This window comes from Glycine max, chromosome 6 (genome assembly GCF_000004515.6).
Source record: "Glycine max cultivar Williams 82 chromosome 6, Glycine_max_v4.0, whole genome shotgun sequence".
In the NCBI taxonomy this organism is placed as follows: Eukaryota; Viridiplantae; Streptophyta; class Magnoliopsida; order Fabales; family Fabaceae; genus Glycine; species Glycine max.
The window spans coordinates 11,688,611-11,709,387 of NC_038242.2; the positions used below are offsets into that span (position 1 = coordinate 11,688,611).

Consider the following 20,777-nt stretch of genomic DNA (forward strand, 5'->3'; position numbering starts at 1 on the left):
TGGGTGTACCTAGCATCAACCAAACTTTTTTAATCCGAGGTATGATGATTTACTGGGTCTCCGTTGGGCTCAGGTCTTGGACAAGAACAACTGCTCTCAAATCCGTAATGCGAGGAAGACGATATTGAGAGTTGAGTTTTAATATTTTTAAAATAAGAAACAAATCAATAAATTTAGTATCTGACCTTTTACATTTCATTTTATAAATATCCTATTGTTCTGTTAATTTTAAAAAAAAATCCTTAAGTGACTGGATTATGTGCATAAGGGAAAATCTCCTTAAAAGGAATGCGTATCAAATGATCTTTTGTTAATCAGTGTTTAAACTTTAAGCTGGTCGGGTTAATCCAACCTGTTTGAAATTTAAAATCCATTATGTAGGTGATTTGGTTAAATAAAGTAGCAAAAGAAAAACCAAAGAAAGAACGTGCGAAAAAAATGTGTTAGACTGAACATTTTGTGAAAGAGTAAAATGTCATAAGCCGCATAAGACATTTTGGAAAGATGAGTTGTGGTCATGAAAGAGTCATGTTTACCTTTTAGGTAGAAAAAATGGAATTGTTAGCCAGAGATATTGTAGGGAAAATAAATAAAGTAAGAGTTTAACAGACATGTAAGCTTTTATATTGTTAATGATCATAAATAATCTTTTATATATATATATATATTTTAAGATACTTTTTATTTCATTTTTGATTGATTTTAAGATGCTTTTTATTAAAGTTAAAAAATATATTATATATAATTAAGTAACAATGTAATTTTTTTTCACATTGTCAATAACTATATATATATATATATATATATATATATATATATATTATATTTATAAAGTAACATAAAATAAATTTAATTTCTATGTATTGCTAATATACAAAACTATAATAAGAATAACATTTAAAAAATTATTGTAAAAATTAATAAATTTATTATACAAGATAAATTTATAATTAGACAATAACATAATAAAAAAAATTTACATTAAGAGAAAATGGTTATACACTAATGTAAAAAAATTTATACACTAATCAAATCATAATTATTGACTCTTCAAATAATTATCTTAAAATCATTTAAATGGTAAATTACAATTAAATGACATTGTAAAAAATTAAATGATATTGTAAAACTGTTTTATATTATTATTGCATATATATTAAATTCTATGTACTATTTATTCATATAAAATATCTTCAGATCCATTATTAAAAGTAAAACTATTGTTAATTAAATAATTGATATTGTGTATAATTGTTTTTCTTTTTTCTGTTTTTGCTTTCATGTATCTCAAAAGGAAAGAGAACAGTAAAGGGATTTTTGTTAATCACAAAATCAAATGTAACTAATCCATCCGAACTCCTAAGAGATATTTTTTTTTTTCAGCTTACAAATCATAATTTTTTTGTTTTGTTTTGTATTTTTTCTTTTCACGGGACAAATCTCTCCAGAGATGTTTTGTAAGAAAATTGCAAGGGTGTCGTTGGCTGGAAAAATATATTATTTCAGCAGAAAAGAAAAAAGAAAAGAAATTTCTAATTGATATAGACACCTTTTGTGGGTCCTATAGCACGAAGAGAAGTGTCTAGACTCTAGAGCCCAATATTATATCCATACTATGGAAAAGGAATACATATCCAAACCTAATAAAATGATTCATAATTATAAATAATCATTTCTGTAATGCTTTGCTTCTTGACCCCAACAATCAAATTTGTTTGGCTTTTCCAAAAAAGTAAATAAATAGAAATGATTTACATTCAGATGGAAAAAGCTAACAAAGCAATAGGTTGAACTAAGCACGGAATTGCGATATGATCAAAAATCATACGATAGTATAAACTAACCTAAATAACTGATACAGTCTCACTGACTACAGATAATGTTTGACTACGATTTTACATGGATTAAAAAAATTATATACTCAAACATACAGGTCTTCATTATTTACAAAAACACACAATTTTACTGTGCATAGGACCGTATGTGTTTTCGAAAATCCATTCAGAATTTTAGTCTTTCCAATCTGAATTCTCAACATGATTTTTTTTTTATTTTAAGAAAATTTATTTTTTAAAAGATTTAAAATAATATAAATAAAAAAATTAATAAAATTAGAAAATATTATGATATAATTTTTTAATTACTATGTAAATACTTAAATAAATTGCAAGCTAAAAGTAACTGAATATCTTGTAAGTTTTTCTAAAGTTTAATTTTTATTTCTTAGGCGGTTTTGTTTCCCTATGTATATTAATTAAAAATAAAAAAAATTGATTAGTAGTCTTAAAATAAATTTTAAAAAATAGAAAATAATTTAAAAGGTTTAAATTGATTAAAAATACAATAAATAAATAATTACTATATCTCAATTATATAATACACATAAATTAAAATATTATGATAATTGAGATGATAATAAACAAGAAATATATGTAATAAACAAAATATAATAAAATAAGAATAATAAAAATACTAACAAATACAATTAAAACATAAAAATAACGAAACTAATAATAATTTAAAAAATATTAAATAGGGGCATATTTTTTTTCTATTTAGGTTACTAATTTTATCAAAATAACTAAAATTTCTATTAAACAGAAAAGTTTATTGGATTATCATCTTTAACATCTCTTCATTTTTCAATTATGTTAACACCTTTAACGTGTTTTCACTATTTTCTAGTAGTTTAATTCTGCTATGTTTCTGAAAAAAAATCATATTAGATTTACATGCCTCAATGAATGTTCATTGGATTCAACATAAAAAAATATCGTTTTTGAAGACATATCCATTTCGTTATGCCAAAAAATTGTAGCACTGACACGTAGTAAGATACAGAAAACTAAAGATTTGGAATATTACGTGACAGATTCTTATGAGTGATATAAATAATTTTTTATCGATTAATGGTAATTATTTTTTTTTTAACGACGATTCCGTAAACTCTCTCTCCTTCCTTTCTTACTGTCCAACCAAACTTACATCTTCATATAAATGTGGCAAATCGTGTGAAATGCTTGTCTTCCCGACAGTTCCTACGAATCTCTCTCTCTCTCTCTCTCTCTCCCCCACACACACACACTCTGATGTTTTGGATTTGGCTTAAGTGACTGTGTTCTGTTTCTTCAATTGCACAAATTGTTGGACTTCTAAATTCCATCACTTTGAAGAATAGTGTGATAAGTATTAGGAATAAGAAGCTGCCACTCATGACGAAGCAGAAAATTCGCAACGCTCTTTTGGTGCACTTGGTGATTCTCTTCTTCTTTTCTACATCGGTTGTTTCAGCGAGAGTTGTGTCTCTCTTGCAGAACTACGGGAACCCGATTTTCAGATCAAATTTTCATTCTATTTACGACACTTCCAAGTACGGTGTGTTTCAACTGAGTAACGGGTTGGGTAAAACGCCTCAGATGGGGTTCGATTCTCGATTTCTCTCTCTCTCTCTGACTCTTTTGCTTTTAGTTGAATAAGTTTCTGGAGTTAAAGTTTTTATTTTCTTCTTCTTTTTTCACGGTTGCAAAGTCAGCCAGGTGCACATACACGGTCACGATCAAAGATATTTTGGTTGGTCTTAACTTTGATGTTTTATTTTTTATTTTTCTATAGATGGAATAGCTGGAACTTCTTTGCATGCAATATCAATGAAATGGTCATTAAGGAAACGGGTATTGTTTTCTTGCTTTGATGCATCATCATCATTCACTTGCATTTCCTCAATGAATTAGCACATGCACGGATTGTGATCAACTGATCATATCAGTCTCCTTGGTTTCATAATCAAACTTTTGATCCTCCCTCACCATTTTTTTTTATTTTGCTTTGTGAAAAATAAAATATCTTAATTTTGATTTTATTTCAATTAATTACTAATAAAATCACAACTTATATCTTTCAGCCACTGGACGAATAATGAATTTGAACAAGTCCCGGAAAATTGGAAAATGATGTGTTTTAAAAGCTGATATCTACCAAGGGGTCTAGCTCAGTTGGTTGAACAACATGCATAAGTTGTTGTAAATCCCCTGGTCTATCTTTGATTCTTACGGATAAAAAAATAAAAAAAAACCGATATCTTTTTGGAGTGGCGGGAGGAATTTCACCCCTTGGTCTTTGGCTCTGCCTGCACTTTAAATAACTCTGCATTCTTGAAAATTTTTCTTTCTTTTTTGGTGAAATAGGTTAACTATTTAACAGAGACAAAGATTCATTTGTTTTTCTTGTGAATTTTCAATTTTGCATTCCATTGGATAGCGATTTGTATTATGATTTTACATTTATAATCTCCAATCACATATTTTGTTTCACTGCAAGCATTATGGTTCATATTTTTACAATTAATAGCAGTCATTCAATCTTTTCTTAGTAATTAATGTCTAGTCTACTAGTGCTGATATGTATTTTATCCTTTCAGCTGATGCACTGGTATCAACGGGGTTGGCTGATTTAGGTTATGTGTATGTCAACATAGGTACTCTTCTTGTGTGTTCAAAATGAACATTCTAAGTTCTAACAGTGTGTCATCTATTTATACTTATTTGATATCACAATTGGCAATGTGCAGATGATTGCTGGTCTTCTGTGACAAGAAATCTGAAGGTCAGCTAAATTCTGTTGTTTTCACTTTTCAATGTCACTGGATCAACTTTATGGTCATCATCTATTATTGCATATACTTGTTGGCTTTTTAATGTTATCTATCTGGACTTTCAATTGGCATTTGTTATGTCTTGGCTAAAGTTACTGTTGTGTAAAGATTTAAAGTTATACATTCCTTGTGCTTCCAGCCTTGTACTGCCACATGTATATTTGTTTAATCAAACAGCAACCATTTTCTGTGTGAATAAATGGTTACGTAGCAAAGTTTAAAAATCTGTTCTGAATATTCTTTTTGTAAATATATGTTGCTCCTTACTGTTTTGGGTGTGGAAGTGCAGGGTCAACTGGTTCCTGATCATAAGACATTTCCATCTGGAATCAAAGCTCTAGCAGATTATGTACATGGAAAGGGACTCAAGCTTGGCATATATTCTGATGCTGGGTAAGTGGGTAGTATGACATTGCAAAATCAGGCCAGATGTTTTAACAATTGATTCTAAAATAAATGTTACTCATGTTGATTCTGACTAACTGATCTTCTAATCTCCTGCTTAATATTTTTACACATCTCACTTTTATTAGGGTTTTTACATGTCAAGTCCGGCCAGGATCAATTTTCCATGAAACAGATGATGCAGATTTATTTGCCTCTTGGGTTAGATTCTATTTTCTCTTTTGCATGATTTGCAGAACAGTATCAGATACCATTCATGTTTAGGGGGATTTGTGGAGGTCCAAAGAACATATGTACTCTTGATTGCTTTCTGTTTTATTATGTGTATTGCATGCCGGTAGCACATCTGATATAAATTGTCTAGCTCGACAATATATCTTTTTTTGGAATTAATTTGTTATTTTACAAAACAAAACCAACCTTTGGATATGAATTTCTATTTAGTGCCATCATATACACCAAAAATTGGATGAGATAAGAGATAGTTCCATTTAATGGAATTCTCTTAAAGTTTTTGAGAAAATAAATTGAAAATAATGCCTTTCTAGATCAAATAGTTCTCAATCATTGATATGATTGAAATTTGTTGTTGAGAATTGAGATTCTTAGGAATGACCTATACTCTCATAGATATTATGTCTACTATGGTACAATTAGATTGTCAGAATTACAGAACAACTCAAGAATTTCTCAAGTAATACAAGAAAATTAGTCTCACTGCTTGATAAATTTAACCATAAAGTTTAGTTGGTACTTTTTTTATTATGTCGAGGGACATTTTTTACGCTATATTCTGTAAAAGCAGAACATCTTGGTAAGGTTATGTTAGTAATATATCTTGAGGTGCTTTTTGAAATCATTCCTGGTAAATTGTAACTTGAACATCTTAGTCACATTATTCATAAATTGAAATTGTTGCCACTACATTTTTCTTTACTTATTAGTAATTTTTTCCCCATTCAATCCTTTTACCAGGGTGTAGATTATTTGAAGTATGACAATTGTTACAATCTGGGCATCCCTCCAAAAGAACGGTTTGTTCTCATATTTATCTGTGTTTGCAATGGTCATTACACCTAGTACAATAAATTAAGTCAATGTGGTTGCTTTTATTCCAGATATCCGCCTATGCGTGATGCTCTCAATGCGACTGGGCAGAAGATTTTCTATTCACTCTGTGAATGGTAATAACTAATAAGTCATGTTTGGTTTTTTGTTATCTAAGCTAGTTACCAAGACCATTAGCTTGACAGAAATCTTCCTGCTGTACTTTTGATTTTGCAGGGGCGTTGAGGACCCTGCTTTGTGGGCAGACAAGGTTGGTAACAGTTGGCGCACAACTGGAGACATCAATGATTCATGGGCAAGGTTAAAATTCTTAACTATGACTTATAAAGTGGTGCGTTTAACATTCAATTAGGGTTACTCATGGCTCAATAACTTCAGATAATAGCATTCAACCAGATAAAACAAAAGTGGTGGGGCAAATCAGTCCTTAGTTACTGCCTTGGAATTGTGCAGACGCCCACTGATAATTGGAATATATTTAATGGTGTAATGATTACTCTTTTTGCGGCCTTGGCTTGGTCGTAATGAAATTATGTAGAAGGTTGTAACAACGAGTAGGCATGTGAAAGGGTAGGGATAAACGAGGGCAGAGGGTGGATGGTGTTTTTACATATATTCCTAGCAGTCAGAATAGGAAACATAATTAAGAATATTCATGTTTGGGAACTTTCTTTCTCTGAAGAGTAAGAAGATAAGTGGGTTCATTCCTTGAAACTCAGATAATCCTACCCAGTCAAATTTTATTCTCTTGTTGTCATTTAGCAGCTGGACTCAAGGAATTAGATGCACTCTAGCATACAGTTATTTGAGATTCTAGGATTCATGAAAGCTCTAAAAAGAATGTTGAAATAATGGAAAATGGAAATAGTGATTGGCATGGTCTCATGATTATTTGTCATAAAATAATATTATTGGATCATGATGATAGAGATGATGTTAGCACAGAGTTAGGTGTTACATTTGTTTATATGGAATCTGGGTTATCCTGCAGGATCCATCAATTTTATTTGAGGTTTGACCACTTTGAAATAATAGAATACATTCCCTTGATTTTTTGTATATCTAATCTATTACCAGAAGATTACTTTTGATAATTTGTTCTTATTGGCAAAACCATTGGTGCTGCGCCAAAGTCTCACTGTCATTTCAATACAAAGTTTTAACATATGATCAATTAGCATTCTTGTCCAAAATTATCTGTTTAGTGGGTTGTCTAATTCTTAAAAATGTTGCATTTCTTGTGTAGCATGACAACCATTGCTGATCTTAATGATAAGTGGGCTGCATATGCTGGGCCTGGAGGATGGAATGGTACACATGTTTTTCTTGAAATTTTATTGAAAATATATGGCAAACCAGATGCATTCTTACTTACCTCATATTACTGTTTATGGACAGACCCAGATATGTTGGAAGTTGGCAATGGAGGCATGACTTACCAGGAATATCGTGCTCACTTCAGCATCTGGGCTTTAGCAAAGGTGTTGCTCTTAGTTTTTATTTCATGTTTCTCAACCCCCTTCCGGTTACGTCAATGCTGGATCTGTAATCTTTGCTCAATATTCATCTGTCACCTCCTGTTTTTCTATATGTTGTCCTGATAATAACTAGCAATTTGAGATCTTAGGATAGCTGGCATTTGGTGGCAAAATTGATCTTCTGGTAAAAAAAATAGGGGCAAGTTTGAATTAGTTATCGGTTAGTTTGGTCATATTTCTTGTGAATAAAGTGTAAAGACAAGCTTGGAAAGATCAAGACAAAAATGTTACATTTGAAACTTTCACATGCTCAAAATTGTGAACATGTTTGTGCAGGCTCCTCTATTGATTGGCTGTGATGTAAGAAATTTGACTGCTGAAACACTTGAGATTTTGAGCAATAAAGAAGTCATTGCCATCAATCAAGGTAGTACCTCTGCTTTCAAGTTTTGTTATTAAGTTGATGCATAATGCCTGTGTGTGTGTGGTGGTGGTGGTGTTTATGTTGTTAGTTAGCACCTTTTTTCATCAATCTCATTCAGTAAGGTTAAATAAGGATACTGATTCTTATGTATCTCCGCAGACTCTCTTGGAGTCCAGGGAAGGAAAGTTCAAGTTTCTGGAGCAGATGGTTGCAGACAGGTAATCTGTTTTGTACCACCTCATAGTGCATTTATGTGAGAAAGCTTGGGCATTTGTCTGTGTTTTGCAGGTCCATTGTAGTTTCTGATGTAGATGTGATTGGATAAGATTTGATCCAGTTACTAGGGGGTTGTTTGGTTTGAAAAAAATGTTTTGAAGTTTTTATTTTATGTGTTTACTTTTGTAAAGTAAATAGTGAAAACAAAGTAAAACAAAAGTGGCATTTTTGTAATTAAAAGTAAAAACAAAATATTTTGTCAAACCAAATGACACCTTAGTTATTTGGAATACTCCATTAGAGTGTGGTGTGTTCCTCCTACTGAATCTTGTATACTTTCTGAATAGAAATCAATATTATTCAATAGTCAATAGCCAAAACTGTTCAAAGTCTACAAAGAGCGTCTATTTATAGACCAACAAACTCCAAACATGACAAGACCAAAACATAATAAACTAACCAAATCTAAAAATATAAAGCAAAACTAACCCTAATTTAGGATAAAATAATGGTGTCAATCTGGAGCAAGGAACATAAGCATCTTCATGTTGGATTAAGATAATTTCACTGCCCTGCTAATTTTACCTTCTAAAGCATTGCATAATAAACATACATGATCACTATCTTTGAAACTTCACCTATTTGTAGATGCAAGTTAAAAAAAAAAGAATCAAGAACAATTAGACTACTGCTGTGCACTATTTTGATATTTGATATATGGCTTTTGACCATTTGGTATTATATTTGTCACTTTGACACCAGGACAAATCATTTGTTCCTCTTTAGGTCTTGATGTGACAAAGTATGTAGACTAATATGACCTTTAAAGTTGTGTACATGTTACTATATGCTAAATTTAGACTTTACTTGTACATCTTTACAGGTTTGGGCAGGTCCTTTGTCAGGAAACCGATTGGCTGTTGCTCTTTGGAATCGGTGCTCAAAAGTAGCTACTATAACAGCTTCATGGGAAGCACTTGGGCTTGAATCTGGGGTTCATGTTTCTGTGAGGGATTTGTGGCAGGTAAGCTAGCCTAGTTGCAAGAAACTGCTCCAAGCCAGTCTTTCTATATGATTTTATCAGGTTCTGTGCATGGTTCAGTTTTTAATTGAACCAAGCTGAACCACTTTATAAAATGGTTCAGTTCAAACTGAACTTGTTACCATAGAAATGGTTTGGTTTCTATGATTCAGTTCAATTAAGTTTTTTTTTATAAAAAAATATAATCAAACCACTTTACAAAAACAGTTTGGTTCAAAATGAACTTGTTTTACAGAAATGATTTGGTTTGATTTTTGTGGTTTGAATGTTCGATTCAATTCAGTTTTGGAATAGTTGGTTTCAATTTGCTTTTTTTTTTTCACACCCCTTGTTTTTACTATTTAGGAGCTTGTTAACTTGAATGTTTTCTGCCCCTTTTTATCTTGCAGCACAAGGTAGTAACTGGAGATGCAGTGTCATCATTCAGTGCTCGAGTTGATATCCACGACTGTCAACTGTACATTTTTGCTCCATTTACAGTATCCCACTCTGTAGAGTAGCTCATACCTCACACACCTATGACTATGTTTTGGTTTTGGTCCATCAGTGTAGAAAGTGAACCTCTGCGTGTTTATTTTCTCCTATTTTGTTGCATCATTTCAGGATTTCTCGAGTATCAAATCATGCGCATCAATAGTGATTAGACTTAAAATGATGCCATAAGTAATGCATGTCCTTATTATCATTTTTTTCTTTTTTGATGACAAAACAAACCATTTCATTATCAATTGGATTATCAATAACTTTAAGGCCATATTCATAATTCCATACATATTAGGTTGCAGATAAAAAAAATTGATATGAAAGTAGCTATGCACTTCGCTTCTAACTTCTAATAAGCATTAACTAATCATAGTTTGCCGTGACTTTACTATGCGTGTGTGGTTTTACTTTTTACAGCTAGAGACCTTCAGCCTTGAAATCATTAAGCGGCAGAAACCTCCAACAGTTCTTTAGCAATTTTAATGCATTCTGTCATGGAGCAATGTCTTATTGCATTTGTTGCTATGTGAGACCTGCTTGCGGCATAACCCTTCTGCTACATGCCAACACAGAAGCCAAGTAAATGTCTGTTTTTTTTTTCTAAAGCTTTAAGGACTAAAACAAAAAACTGGCACAATATAGGTACTAAAGATTAATTAAACTTAATAAAAAATAGGCGTGCAAGAATTATTTTCCACTCTTTAGATTGTCAATGGGGTCTAGATTTGTTGGTTAAGTAAGATGATTAGGTGAGTGAGTTGTTGAAAATTTCTTAGTATCTGTCTTCTTCGATATCTACCTGATAAAACAAATTGGGCCGACAATGAGGCTAAGCCCGATGTTAAAATCAGCATGCTCCAATTCATATCATGATGAGGATCATTACTTTGCTAAGACTTCTTTCAGAAGGAAATAATTATTGTAGCGAATTTTGTTAATACAAAACTCATACGAATGACATGGATGATAAATTCCACTACTTTAATTCATCCACGAACTTAAAAGACTGTCCAATGAAAAGTAAACAAATAAAATTCGTGCAAGGTTTTACTAAAACTTTTCGTAACAGATAGTAATTTTTTCTACCTCAATCATGATTCAATTACTACTACTTCCCCTCCACGGTCTTAGCATCCTGCTATGGAACAAAAATTCAATATTTTTTTTCTTCTAAAAAAATTGAGATCCTACATACCTACTGCAGCACGCATTTTTTTAATTCTCTTGGAGCTCTGCAAACAAACAAGAAATCCAGAATGGCAATTTGATGTATACAATGCCATCAGTGCTTGCTGCAAAGGCAGAACACGTTAACTCCAAATACATACATATAGACTGTTCATTTGTTTGGGAGGGGGCACCATAATAACCACATATGAACAAGGCCTCCACACACAATTAGGGATGTTCATAAACCAATGTAATTCGAAAAAATCGATTCAAAAACTGATAATCAAATAAATCGAAAATCAAACAAATAAAAAAACAATATTTTTTATTGGATCAGATTGGATTTTGAATTTGAATTTAAAGGATCAATCCAATCCAAAATGAACTTGTAAAAATGTAATGTATTTATTCATAAATTTATAATATCATGCATATTTTTATTTTTTATATACTTGTAAAATTATCATATAACTTATAAAAAATACATTTAGTTAAAAGATTTTTTTTTACTACTTATTTGAGTTAAGATGGGTAAATACACTATTATTAGTTATATAGTGACATATAAATGAAATATTTAATATTTTAAATGATTTTTTGTTATATTTATTATATATCTTATTTCTTATTTAATATTTTCTAAAAAAATAAAAATAAAAATAAAATCAAAAACCAATCCAATACAAACAGCTTTAATATTATCAAATAACTATAAGGTCATATCCATAGTTCCTTATTAGGTTACAGATACAAAATTTAGCTATGACCTTTGCTTCTAACTCCTAATAAGCATTAACCAAGCATAGTTTGTTGTGACTGTACTATGCGTGCGTCGTTTTTACAGCTAGAGACATTTAGCCCTGAAATCATTAAGCGGCAGAAACCTGCAACTGCAATAGTTCTTTGGCAATCTTAATGCATTCTGTCATGGGGCAATTTGTCTTAATTGCATTTGTTTCTATGTGAGACCTGCTGGCAGCATAACCCTTCTGCAATATGGAAACATAGAAGCTAAGTAAATGTCTGATTTTTTCTAAAGCTTTATCTGGAATCAACATGAACAATCTATAGCCCATTATTTCATCTAATCAAACTGACAATTATTAACATGATACAGAATAAAAGACAACGCCTTTAGTTTTTTATTTTGGTACTGTACACCATGCATCAGGAAGTTGAATCAGCTTTAGTAAATTTGTAAAATTTTGAGCAAGAGGTGTTGTGCCATGTCATGTGAACAACTGAATGTTATACCATAAATGATTTCATGGCATAACATAGGAGTTTAATTTTTCATGTTTGAACTAATGACATATAAGTGAAAAGATGATCCAGACATCATTGATCAATGCAATTTTGCAAAAGATCTAAGTTATATTTGTTCCTAACAAAGATCTTCCAAATATATATAATCAATAAAGTACACAATTATGACTTATTCTTTTACCGTATTAAAGATATTTTGAAGAGTACCTGGTGCATGGCGCTCATCAAGGCCTTCAAAGGTGGAGAATTGATTTTTGCACGGCTTGCCATCTGTGGATAAATTATACAAAAAGCCCACCATAAGCCATTCTTCTAACCAGAGTAACTAACATTATTTTACAATGCAATAAAGAAGTCATTTAAAAAAGAAGCACCTCATCCAACTTGATATACCCAAATGGCAACTTGGGGTCACTTTCATCCACCATCAGTTTTATAAGCTTTTCGAGGCTGTCTTTACCGTCATCAACTATCCATTTCCACTGCTTGGCCAGATTTAACATGTTCGTAAGATATGCAGCATCATGAAGAGGTCCTGTCCAAAGAGGTCCTGAGACCACAAGGGAGTTTGAAACCTGAAAAATAAATGAAATGGAAAGTAATTTATGCATTCATTAACATTTTTCTGTAATTTGATCTCCGGGAAATTAAACCACACAATAAATAATGCTTTTAAGGTTTTCTTCGTTCAAGTTCCAAATGTCATCATTCATTAAAAGTTAAAACAAATGACAAAGAAAAAACAAGCGTGATGAATCCTAAAGGGTGGTTTTTTACATCTTTGTTACAATTACTAAGTAAAGGAAGATTTAGAAGGGAGAAGCAACAATTATACTTGGAACTGGTTATTTCTTATGCAGTAACTGTTTAAATAGCAGTTTAAGATTAAAAAAATAGAGATGCATAAAATATCATATTAATCCGAGAAGGATTGTCTAGCAATATTCCTTAACAACACAAGTTAAACTCACAAATAAGAACAAACCACAATGATGAAGTCTCAAACAAATATGTACAAACCTTAGGCGTACTGCAGGAGCAACTGATCTGGCCAAGTCGATCCCAAGAAAATTCATGGGAATTTCCACACTGGTGGCAGTAGCCAATATAACCATAATGCCTACAATAGTTATAAAAGTAATCAATACAAGAGTAACAACATAGCCATTAATCAAGAACAATCACTAAAAAAGAAAATGAAAACCAACAGGATGTAATACCAACAGTAAGATACATTACCTACTGTCATGAATCTTCCCACGATTCAATCTGAGCAAGACTCGAAAAACAGGTCCATGAAAAGCATAGTATGAAAACAAGGGAGTGATATGATACCCCAACAATGCAGCCTCCCTGGCAACCCCACCTATGAGCATTCGCAAACCAATCTCATTCGAATACGGCATAGGGCGCACATAAGCTCCATATGCAGCTAAAGAACTACATAAAAGTATAAAGTTAAACCAACCAGCAAATGGGGACCCCAAATCCATTGCAATGGAACATTATGCAATCACCTATTAACCATACACCACAACTGTGAGACACGGCACAAAACAACATCAAATTCATCAGCATCCCAAGTATCCCACCAACCAAGCATAGATAAATTTTAATGATTTTGGTTAAAATTAACTTTAAACTAATGTGATTTATATTTGAATATTTTTATTTTGAAAGCAACTTAGTAATACAACTCAGTATAAAATTTTCAATCTAAAAAGCTATTAAAGTTGTTTAACTCATTCAATTCTAAACTCAGAATCAATTCCTCAACTTGAAAACAAACACATGAACATTTACCAAAAATCACGATAATTGATATTTCAACATGATTCTAATCCAACTGAATCCAATCATGCACTACATTGAACTAGGAATCTCACATCAAACAACACAAATACATAAACATAAAACAGATAAGAAGTAAAAAAAATTAAAAAATCTTACTGATGAGGACGGTGGCCACCAGATGAGAAGCCATCAGTGGAAGTAACATAGAGCAAGCCACCCAATTTCAAAGTACAAATGGCAGACCTCAAGAAAGAGGAATCACTCCCAAAAGAATCAACATCAATAAAATCAAAGAAACTCTTCTGCAAATAATAATCCATCATAACCCTATTAGCTTCCAAATGAGTAACCACCCATCTCCCTTCCTCTTCCGCCGAAACCCGCATCAAATTCTCCACAATGGTGCTTCCATAGTCCTCGTTCCCATCATTCGCCGCCACAAAATCCGCCTCGGCCTCCGCCAAGTACCGTAGCGACCGAATTCCGCACCCACACAACGCGTCGAGAACACGCAACCTCCCATTCTCTTTCTTGTGCAGAGAAGCTGCCAAAACGCCGAGGTCTCTGCCGGTTGCGCTCTCTTGCCGGAAAAACGCGTCACCGGCGCAAAACTCCAAACCCCTTTCAATGTAGTAACTGCTCTCGCGGGGTTTCTGCGCAAAGACGGGAACTTTAGAACTAACACACTTAAATTTAGAAGAGGAGTTATGTGGAAAATAAGTGCAGGGTGACGAAAGGGTTTGAACAGCATTAGAGAGAGTAAATAACATTGCGACGGGAAAATATTATGTAACTGTCTAAGTGGCTTTAAGAGAAGTGATGGAAAAATTGAATACCCTGATAAATAATCCAAAGTGGGTCAATAACTGATATAGTCCAAGTCCAAGATGTGGTTTTCGAAGACTAGGTGGTTTTATTTTCTTTATTTAATAGTTCTTTTTTGTGTATACAAGGAACAGAGTTCATGCTTCCTTGCACAAAAGAGTTAGCAGTTTCCTTAGTGCTTTAATTGGTCTGAGTTTAGACATTGAGGCTCAGAGCTTGCAACCCAGTTGCATTGTGAAGCAAAAGCTAGAAACTTTCTGGAGTTTGTGTTGTAAATTTTTCTTTCCCGGAACTTTGTGGGAGAAATTCTGTCACCCCCAACAAAGTACTCTTTTTTTGAGTCATTGGTTTTTTTGTCCATAGTTGCTGAATGTACCTGTTTTGTCCTTGTTATTTGTGTGATTGAATTGTTGAATTTTCATTATTTGTGGCGTTAATTTTTTCTAGCCTTCCTTGGAATCTCAGTGTTGAATTCAATTTTTTGTGTGAATCTTGATGTCTGTGGTGTAGGTTTGTGAATTGAGATATGTTGTAACATCTAGTTTGATCATGCGACCAAACTTACCTAATGGGATGAAGCTTTGTTGTTGTTATTGTTGCTTATGATATACTAAACTCAAATGTTTATGAACTACTGATTTGATAGATTTGCATGGCCAGCTTTGAAGTTCCTGAAGTCTATTGGTTTAGATTTTCTATACAACAGAATCCAGTAAATATTAAAGTGCCTCTAAAGCAGTAGTTTATATACAAATGGTTTGAAAATTAGGCAAGGAAGCTAAAGCTAGATATTTCTTCAGTTAACAATTATTACCCTGCAATATTGGCTCATTTATTTTAAATATAACTGGACATTGATGTCCCATCTTTAATCCTAGGTTCACCTAAATGGAATTTTCCTATTTTTTCTGTTTTCACGAATGTTGTTCTCTTGTACTTAAAAAGATATTAGTGTTATGGTCTGTTTTGATTATTTACATGTGTGAATGAAGTTAACACTAAGATATCATGTTTGTGTTGTTTTCTAGGTGTTTTTTGCTTGCAGATGTTTAAGTTATAATATCTGCAACTATGGATAGTAAACGAGAAAATTTGTTATTATCCTCATTACCTAGACAACTGTTATCAATTGATGAAGAATTATGGCGGATGACCGAAGAGAGGATACAAGAGATACTATGGACAATTCAACCAAATGTATTATCTGAGATGAATAGAAAGAATGTTCTTAATTATGTTCAAAAGCTGATTGGAGATTACTATGATACAAAGGTTAGAATATTTTGATCTAATAATTATGTTTGCAATTTTTTATTGCTGGAGTTGGTTTACTACATATGGTATTTTATTTGTTTAATGAACTTGTTTTCTTGCCCTCATTGTTAGTCGGGTGTTCTTGTAGCGTTTGTTACTTTAAAGGATATATATATATATAATTAGATCCATTTTTATGTATGCTATAAATTTTTATTTATTTTTGTTTAGAAATGATTGGTAAATTTTTTTTTCCTTTTTTCTTATGATACTTTCCTTTTAAGAGCTGTTAGAACTCGAATGTGATTTTATTATTTATTTTACTGTCTTAACGTGATTTTATAATCATGTTGGTAACTCTTGTGTACTTCGATCATACCTTATATGTGCATGCTGACACCTTCGCCTATCAAATCCATCTTTTTCCACTTTTATATTTAGATGTCTAAAAAACATAAAAAAAAAATCATGCCATGGAAAACCAGTTTATCACTTGCAGGTCTTATAATCAATATAAATGAATGTTTTACCTTTGTGGATCTACGTCAGGTTTTTCCATTCGGTTCTTTTCCACTAAAAACTTATCTTCCTGATGGAGATATCGACTTGACGGTTATTAATCATGAAGACGAAGAGGAGAATTTGGCAAAAGAAATATGCACTATACTTGAATGTGCAAATGACCTTATATACCAAGTAAAAGACATAGAACATATACGTGCACAGGTTCATAAACAAAATTCTCTATTTTAACTGTTATAATTATCTTTTGATTATTATATTCTCTATTTTAACTGATTAGAAAGTAGTGCTTAATGTTTTTTTGGCAAAGAATATCTCTCATTAGACCTCCTTTTTACTTTTGGATGATGGATTGCAGGTTCAGGTTGTGAAATGCACAGTGAAAAATATACCAATTGACATTACTTTCAATCAGATGACTGGACTTTGTACTCTATGCTTTTTGGAGCAGGTATTTGATTTAATTAATATTTGTGTGTGTTTTTATTTCTATAAGCTTAAATATCACTCGTGGTACTTTATGTTTGCACAATTTATGTATGCTTAAAATTGATAGTTAAATGTATCTTTTATGTTGTTAGTCTTAGTTGCGATTGTGGGTATATGAAGTGTTAGAACTGTCATTTATAATATATATATATATATTGCTCTTTTTTGTGTTTCAAATGTCATGCTGACATTTTAGACTCATTTTCCTATTATGTTTTTATATATGTATATGCTTTGCTTCCCCTTATTTAGCTATGTTTCTAGGGTCCTGCAAAGCCAAAAATAATGTGAATGATTGTGAAGAGAAGAACAAAAAAAATTGTCTCGATTCAGTCAACTTGCTTTTTAGTGGCCTCAATGTTTAAGTTAATTATTCATTTAGCCACTTTCCATTTTCTTGATAAATGTTTGTTGTCAATTCTCTCTCTTCCCCTATAATTTATCTATTTATTATTGAAATCAATTTTTCTATTCAGGCTTTGCTAATTTTTTTTAATCAACAACAAATTTTTAGGTTGACCAACTTGCTGGAAAGAACCATATTTTCAAACGCAGTATTATCTTAATCAAGGCATGGTGTTGCTACGATAGTCGACTTCTTGGTTCACAGCATGGCTTGTTATCAACATACGCAACAGAAGTATTAGTCTTATATATTATCAATCGTTTTCATGCATCAGTGCGTGATCCTTTAGAGGTGAGTCAAGTCTTCCATCAATATTATTTGTTGCACCCTTTCAACATTTGTATTTAAATCAACTTGAAGAATTAAAGCAATGTATCGCTATTTACTAGCAGGTTCTATACATATTTTTTGACTACTACGGCACATTTGATTGGGAGCATAATTATATGAGTATATGGGGTCCAAAAGCCTTATCATCCCTTCCTGAAATTGTTGGTAAGTGTTATTTTGCAATGCATAAGCTATTGGATGTGTTTTCAATCTTCAGTCCTTGATGTATCCCAACTTGCTCATCACAGATAGACCAGAATGTGATCAGGATGAATTCTTGCTCCATAAAGAGTTTCTCATAAACTACAGGGATATTTTCTCTTCCAAAGCAAAGTCATCCGAGACTACGACCAATACATTTCCCGTTAAGCACATAAACATCTTGGATCCTCTAAGAAATGATAACAACCTTGGTCGCAGTGTCAACGAAGGTAATTTTGCCCACTAAAGCATAAATGGATTATGGTGAATATTTTGTGTACTTTAATTGCCTTATAGCTTTCATACTTCGTAATGATCAAAGGACTTGAGAAATTTATGTAGATCCTAGTCTTACCCAATGGAAAAGTTTTTATACTGGGGAAGATGTTTATGCATGGTTAAGAACATCTACAAGTTCACTGCAACTTAACATATACGGGTGAAAAAAATGCATCAAGGCTTACTCAAATATCAATATATATATATACTCAATCCTAGTCTTACTTTCAAGTTTTATATATGATGCTAAAATAATTAGAAATTGTGATGTTTCATGACATTATTTCAAACTTGTAATGGTTACTTTTTAAAATGTGCAGTTCTCTTCCACTTATATACTTACCTTTTTACTTACCTGCAGCCAGTTTTCATCGAATAAGATTTGCTCTTTCCTACGGTGCTAAAAAGTTTAAGCAGATCTTCACGCTCGCAGGAGAAAACATGGGTGAGGCACTGGAGAAGTTTTTCTTCGACACTTTGCAAAGGAATGGGAAAGGAGAAAGGGCAGATGTAGATGTTCCTGTTTCTCCATTTGGTACTGGAAGATATGAAAAGTCTGTCCTCGATGGAGATTGTGATAGTTACTATGGTGGCTCACAATATGCTCAACAATATCCTAATTATGCCATGCCAACAACAACTATACATTCCAATTCTCCATCATCACCTTCTCAGGACGATATCCTTGCACTATCTACACAACAAAATTGGAGTGAAGGTGATCTCCTTGCATTATCAACACAACAAAACTGGAGTATGTATTATCAAAGCGTTTACAATGGATATATCCCAGGACAAACACTTTTTCATCCAACTTACAACTTTGAAGAAGGAGGAAGATCACGAGGAACAGGCACATATATACCTGACTTGGTATATTGTCTTTCTTATCAAACTTTATCTATTTACTTATATTGTGATAACACACTGTGTCATCCTGAAAATGGTTGCATCTTGCAGAATTATAATTGCTACTGGGATATACGTGCAAAGGTGAACAGGCCAAGGAGATTTCCTTCTGCAAAGCACAATGCATTGCTCAAATCATGTCCCAAAAGGAAAGAAGCGGAGGAGGTTCATTTTGAGACAAACATGAATGATAATTCAAAACCGTTTGAGCTTTCAAATGAAGACTTCCCCCTTATTCTAGGCATTCGCAAGGCTACATCGCCAACACAAGCACAGGAGTCAGCTCCATTTGCAAATGTTCATTCTGAGACAAACAAGGATGGTGGTAACTCAAGGTTCTATGAGCCCTCAAATGAAACACATGCCAAAGAGCCTGCTCTGCTGGCAAAGGTTCTTTCTAAGACAGACAAGCCTAGTAATCCGTGGTCGTTTGAGCTTGTAAAGGAAGATTTTCCTCTTCTTCCAAAGGTTTGTTCTGAGCCACGCATGGATGATAATTCAAAGTCTTTTGATCTCTCAAAGAAAGATTTTCCCCCTCTTCAACGCAGTCACAAGATTGTTCCATCAAAGTCTAATCAGCCAACTAAGTATGAGAAAATTTCATCATCCTCTAAAGAGTCTAAATTGAAAAATGTTGAGTTTGGAACTCATAAGCTTTCACAATCACTGGCAGAACAAAGTATGTCAACAAAGGGTGAGAAAGAAATTTCTGGTGTTTCATCATCCCAGGAAACTAAGCTGGTAGTTCCAAAGGTGGCATTGTAGGGTAAAAAGGAATCTCTCGAGAGGAATGAGAAGATGGATTGACCTTTGACAATGTTAACTTTTGATATTTTGTATGATATTAAGGACACAGAGTTCTAGTGTGTTGCTTTGTTCTCGATGGTTTCATCTTCCCATCTAGTAACTTGAAATAATAGTTAAATGCTTTTTTCCTTTTCCTTTTTAGATGTGAAAGAAAACTAGGGTGAAAATAGATTGTATAGTCTCAAACTTCATTGGAAAAAGCAATTGGTAGGGATGTTAACCAACTTTGTTTTGCTTTGATTGAAATTACTTATCATTACTCTTAGGGACAAATGACATCTTTGTGATCCGATGAACTTGTACAAAATAAGTTAAATAAATCTTTTGGATTTTTATAGGCTAGTTTTTATTTTGGGTAGTTGGAGAAGAACACTATATCTATTAGTAATAAATAATGAAACAAAATAGAATGGAGTCACTGGACATAATGAGGTGATATGGAATAGATTGTAATGGAAAAATGTTATTTATTTTTTGGATATTTTGTAATGGAATCATTTTCAAAAAGGACATAACGAAATAAGTTATAATTATGTAATTTCTATATTATCTTTACTTTAAAATATTTTTATGTTTTATTTATTTTATATTCTTAATTTTAAAAAATCAAAGAAATTGCATTTTGTAAGATAATAATTTAAAAATATATATATTTTACAACCAAAAAAATGCTTACAGAAAAATTGACAGTTTTGTAACAATTTTTTTTTTTGATAAATTTCTTCGATAATATTTTGAAAGAAAAAACTTCAGTTTAA

At 32.3% G+C, this 20,777-nt stretch overlaps 3 protein-coding genes across 3 annotated transcripts; 2 read left to right on the forward strand and 1 right to left on the reverse strand.

The window, feature by feature from the left end:
- The first annotated feature begins 2,971 nt into the window (after positions 1 to 2,971).
- Positions 2,972 to 9,969, forward strand: LOC100784072 (alpha-galactosidase 3). Its single transcript, XM_006581665.4, has 15 exons — positions 2,972 to 3,421; positions 3,613 to 3,671; positions 4,418 to 4,474; positions 4,568 to 4,602; positions 4,941 to 5,044; positions 5,185 to 5,257; positions 6,032 to 6,090; positions 6,175 to 6,240; positions 6,341 to 6,424; positions 7,371 to 7,435; positions 7,523 to 7,605; positions 7,939 to 8,029; positions 8,186 to 8,244; positions 9,126 to 9,266; positions 9,674 to 9,969. The coding sequence occupies exons 1-15, from the start codon at positions 3,213 to 3,215 to the stop codon at positions 9,782 to 9,784; spliced, it is 1,296 nt and encodes a 431-aa protein (XP_006581728.1). The 5' UTR covers positions 2,972 to 3,212; the 3' UTR covers positions 9,785 to 9,969.
- Positions 9,970 to 11,615: 1,646 nt separating this feature from the next.
- Positions 11,616 to 15,271, reverse strand: LOC100788340 (tRNA (guanine(26)-N(2)/guanine(27)-N(2))-dimethyltransferase). Its single transcript, XM_003527970.5, has 6 exons — positions 14,154 to 15,271; positions 13,443 to 13,643; positions 13,224 to 13,323; positions 12,578 to 12,778; positions 12,411 to 12,473; positions 11,616 to 11,926 (listed from the first exon to the last, which is right to left on the reverse strand). Exons 1-6 carry the CDS (start codon positions 14,765 to 14,767, stop codon positions 11,807 to 11,809), a joined length of 1,299 nt encoding a protein of 432 aa, XP_003528018.1. The 5' UTR covers positions 14,768 to 15,271; the 3' UTR covers positions 11,616 to 11,806.
- Positions 15,272 to 15,380: 109 nt separating this feature from the next.
- LOC100788864 (uncharacterized) lies at positions 15,381 to 20,154 on the forward strand. The gene is made up of 8 exons (XM_003527971.5): positions 15,381 to 16,094; positions 16,626 to 16,802; positions 16,957 to 17,049; positions 17,602 to 17,784; positions 17,886 to 17,988; positions 18,072 to 18,254; positions 18,665 to 19,176; positions 19,264 to 20,154. Exons 1-8 carry the CDS (start codon positions 15,894 to 15,896, stop codon positions 19,975 to 19,977), a joined length of 2,166 nt encoding a protein of 721 aa, XP_003528019.1. The 5' UTR covers positions 15,381 to 15,893; the 3' UTR covers positions 19,978 to 20,154.
- Positions 20,155 to 20,777: the final 623 nt, after the last annotated feature.

Excerpts from the sequence above, each read along its gene's own strand:
- LOC100784072 (XM_006581665.4), top strand. The coding sequence starts at position 3,213 with ATGACGAAGCAGAAAATTCGCAACGCTCTTTTGGTGCACTTGGTGATT. Across the intron at positions 6,091-6,174 it reads GGCATCCCTCCAAAAGAACG|ATATCCGCCTATGCGTGATG; the intron begins GTTTGTTCTCAT and ends CTTTTATTCCAG. Across the intron at positions 7,606-7,938 it reads GCATCTGGGCTTTAGCAAAG|GCTCCTCTATTGATTGGCTG; the intron begins GTGTTGCTCTTA and ends ATGTTTGTGCAG.
- LOC100788340 (XM_003527970.5), bottom strand. The coding sequence starts at position 14,767 with ATGTTATTTACTCTCTCTAATGCTGTTCAAACCCTTTCGTCACCCTGC. Across the intron at positions 13,644-14,153 it reads GGTGGCCACCGTCCTCATCA|TTCTTTAGCTGCATATGGAG; the intron begins GTAAGATTTTTT and ends ACTTTTATGTAG. Across the intron at positions 12,474-12,577 it reads GGTATATCAAGTTGGATGAG|ATGGCAAGCCGTGCAAAAAT; the intron begins GTGCTTCTTTTT and ends ATTTATCCACAG.
- LOC100788864 (XM_003527971.5), top strand. The coding sequence starts at position 15,894 with ATGGATAGTAAACGAGAAAATTTGTTATTATCCTCATTACCTAGACAA. Across the intron at positions 17,050-17,601 it reads CTCTATGCTTTTTGGAGCAG|GTTGACCAACTTGCTGGAAA; the intron begins GTATTTGATTTA and ends ACAAATTTTTAG. Across the intron at positions 19,177-19,263 it reads GCACATATATACCTGACTTG|AATTATAATTGCTACTGGGA; the intron begins GTATATTGTCTT and ends TGCATCTTGCAG.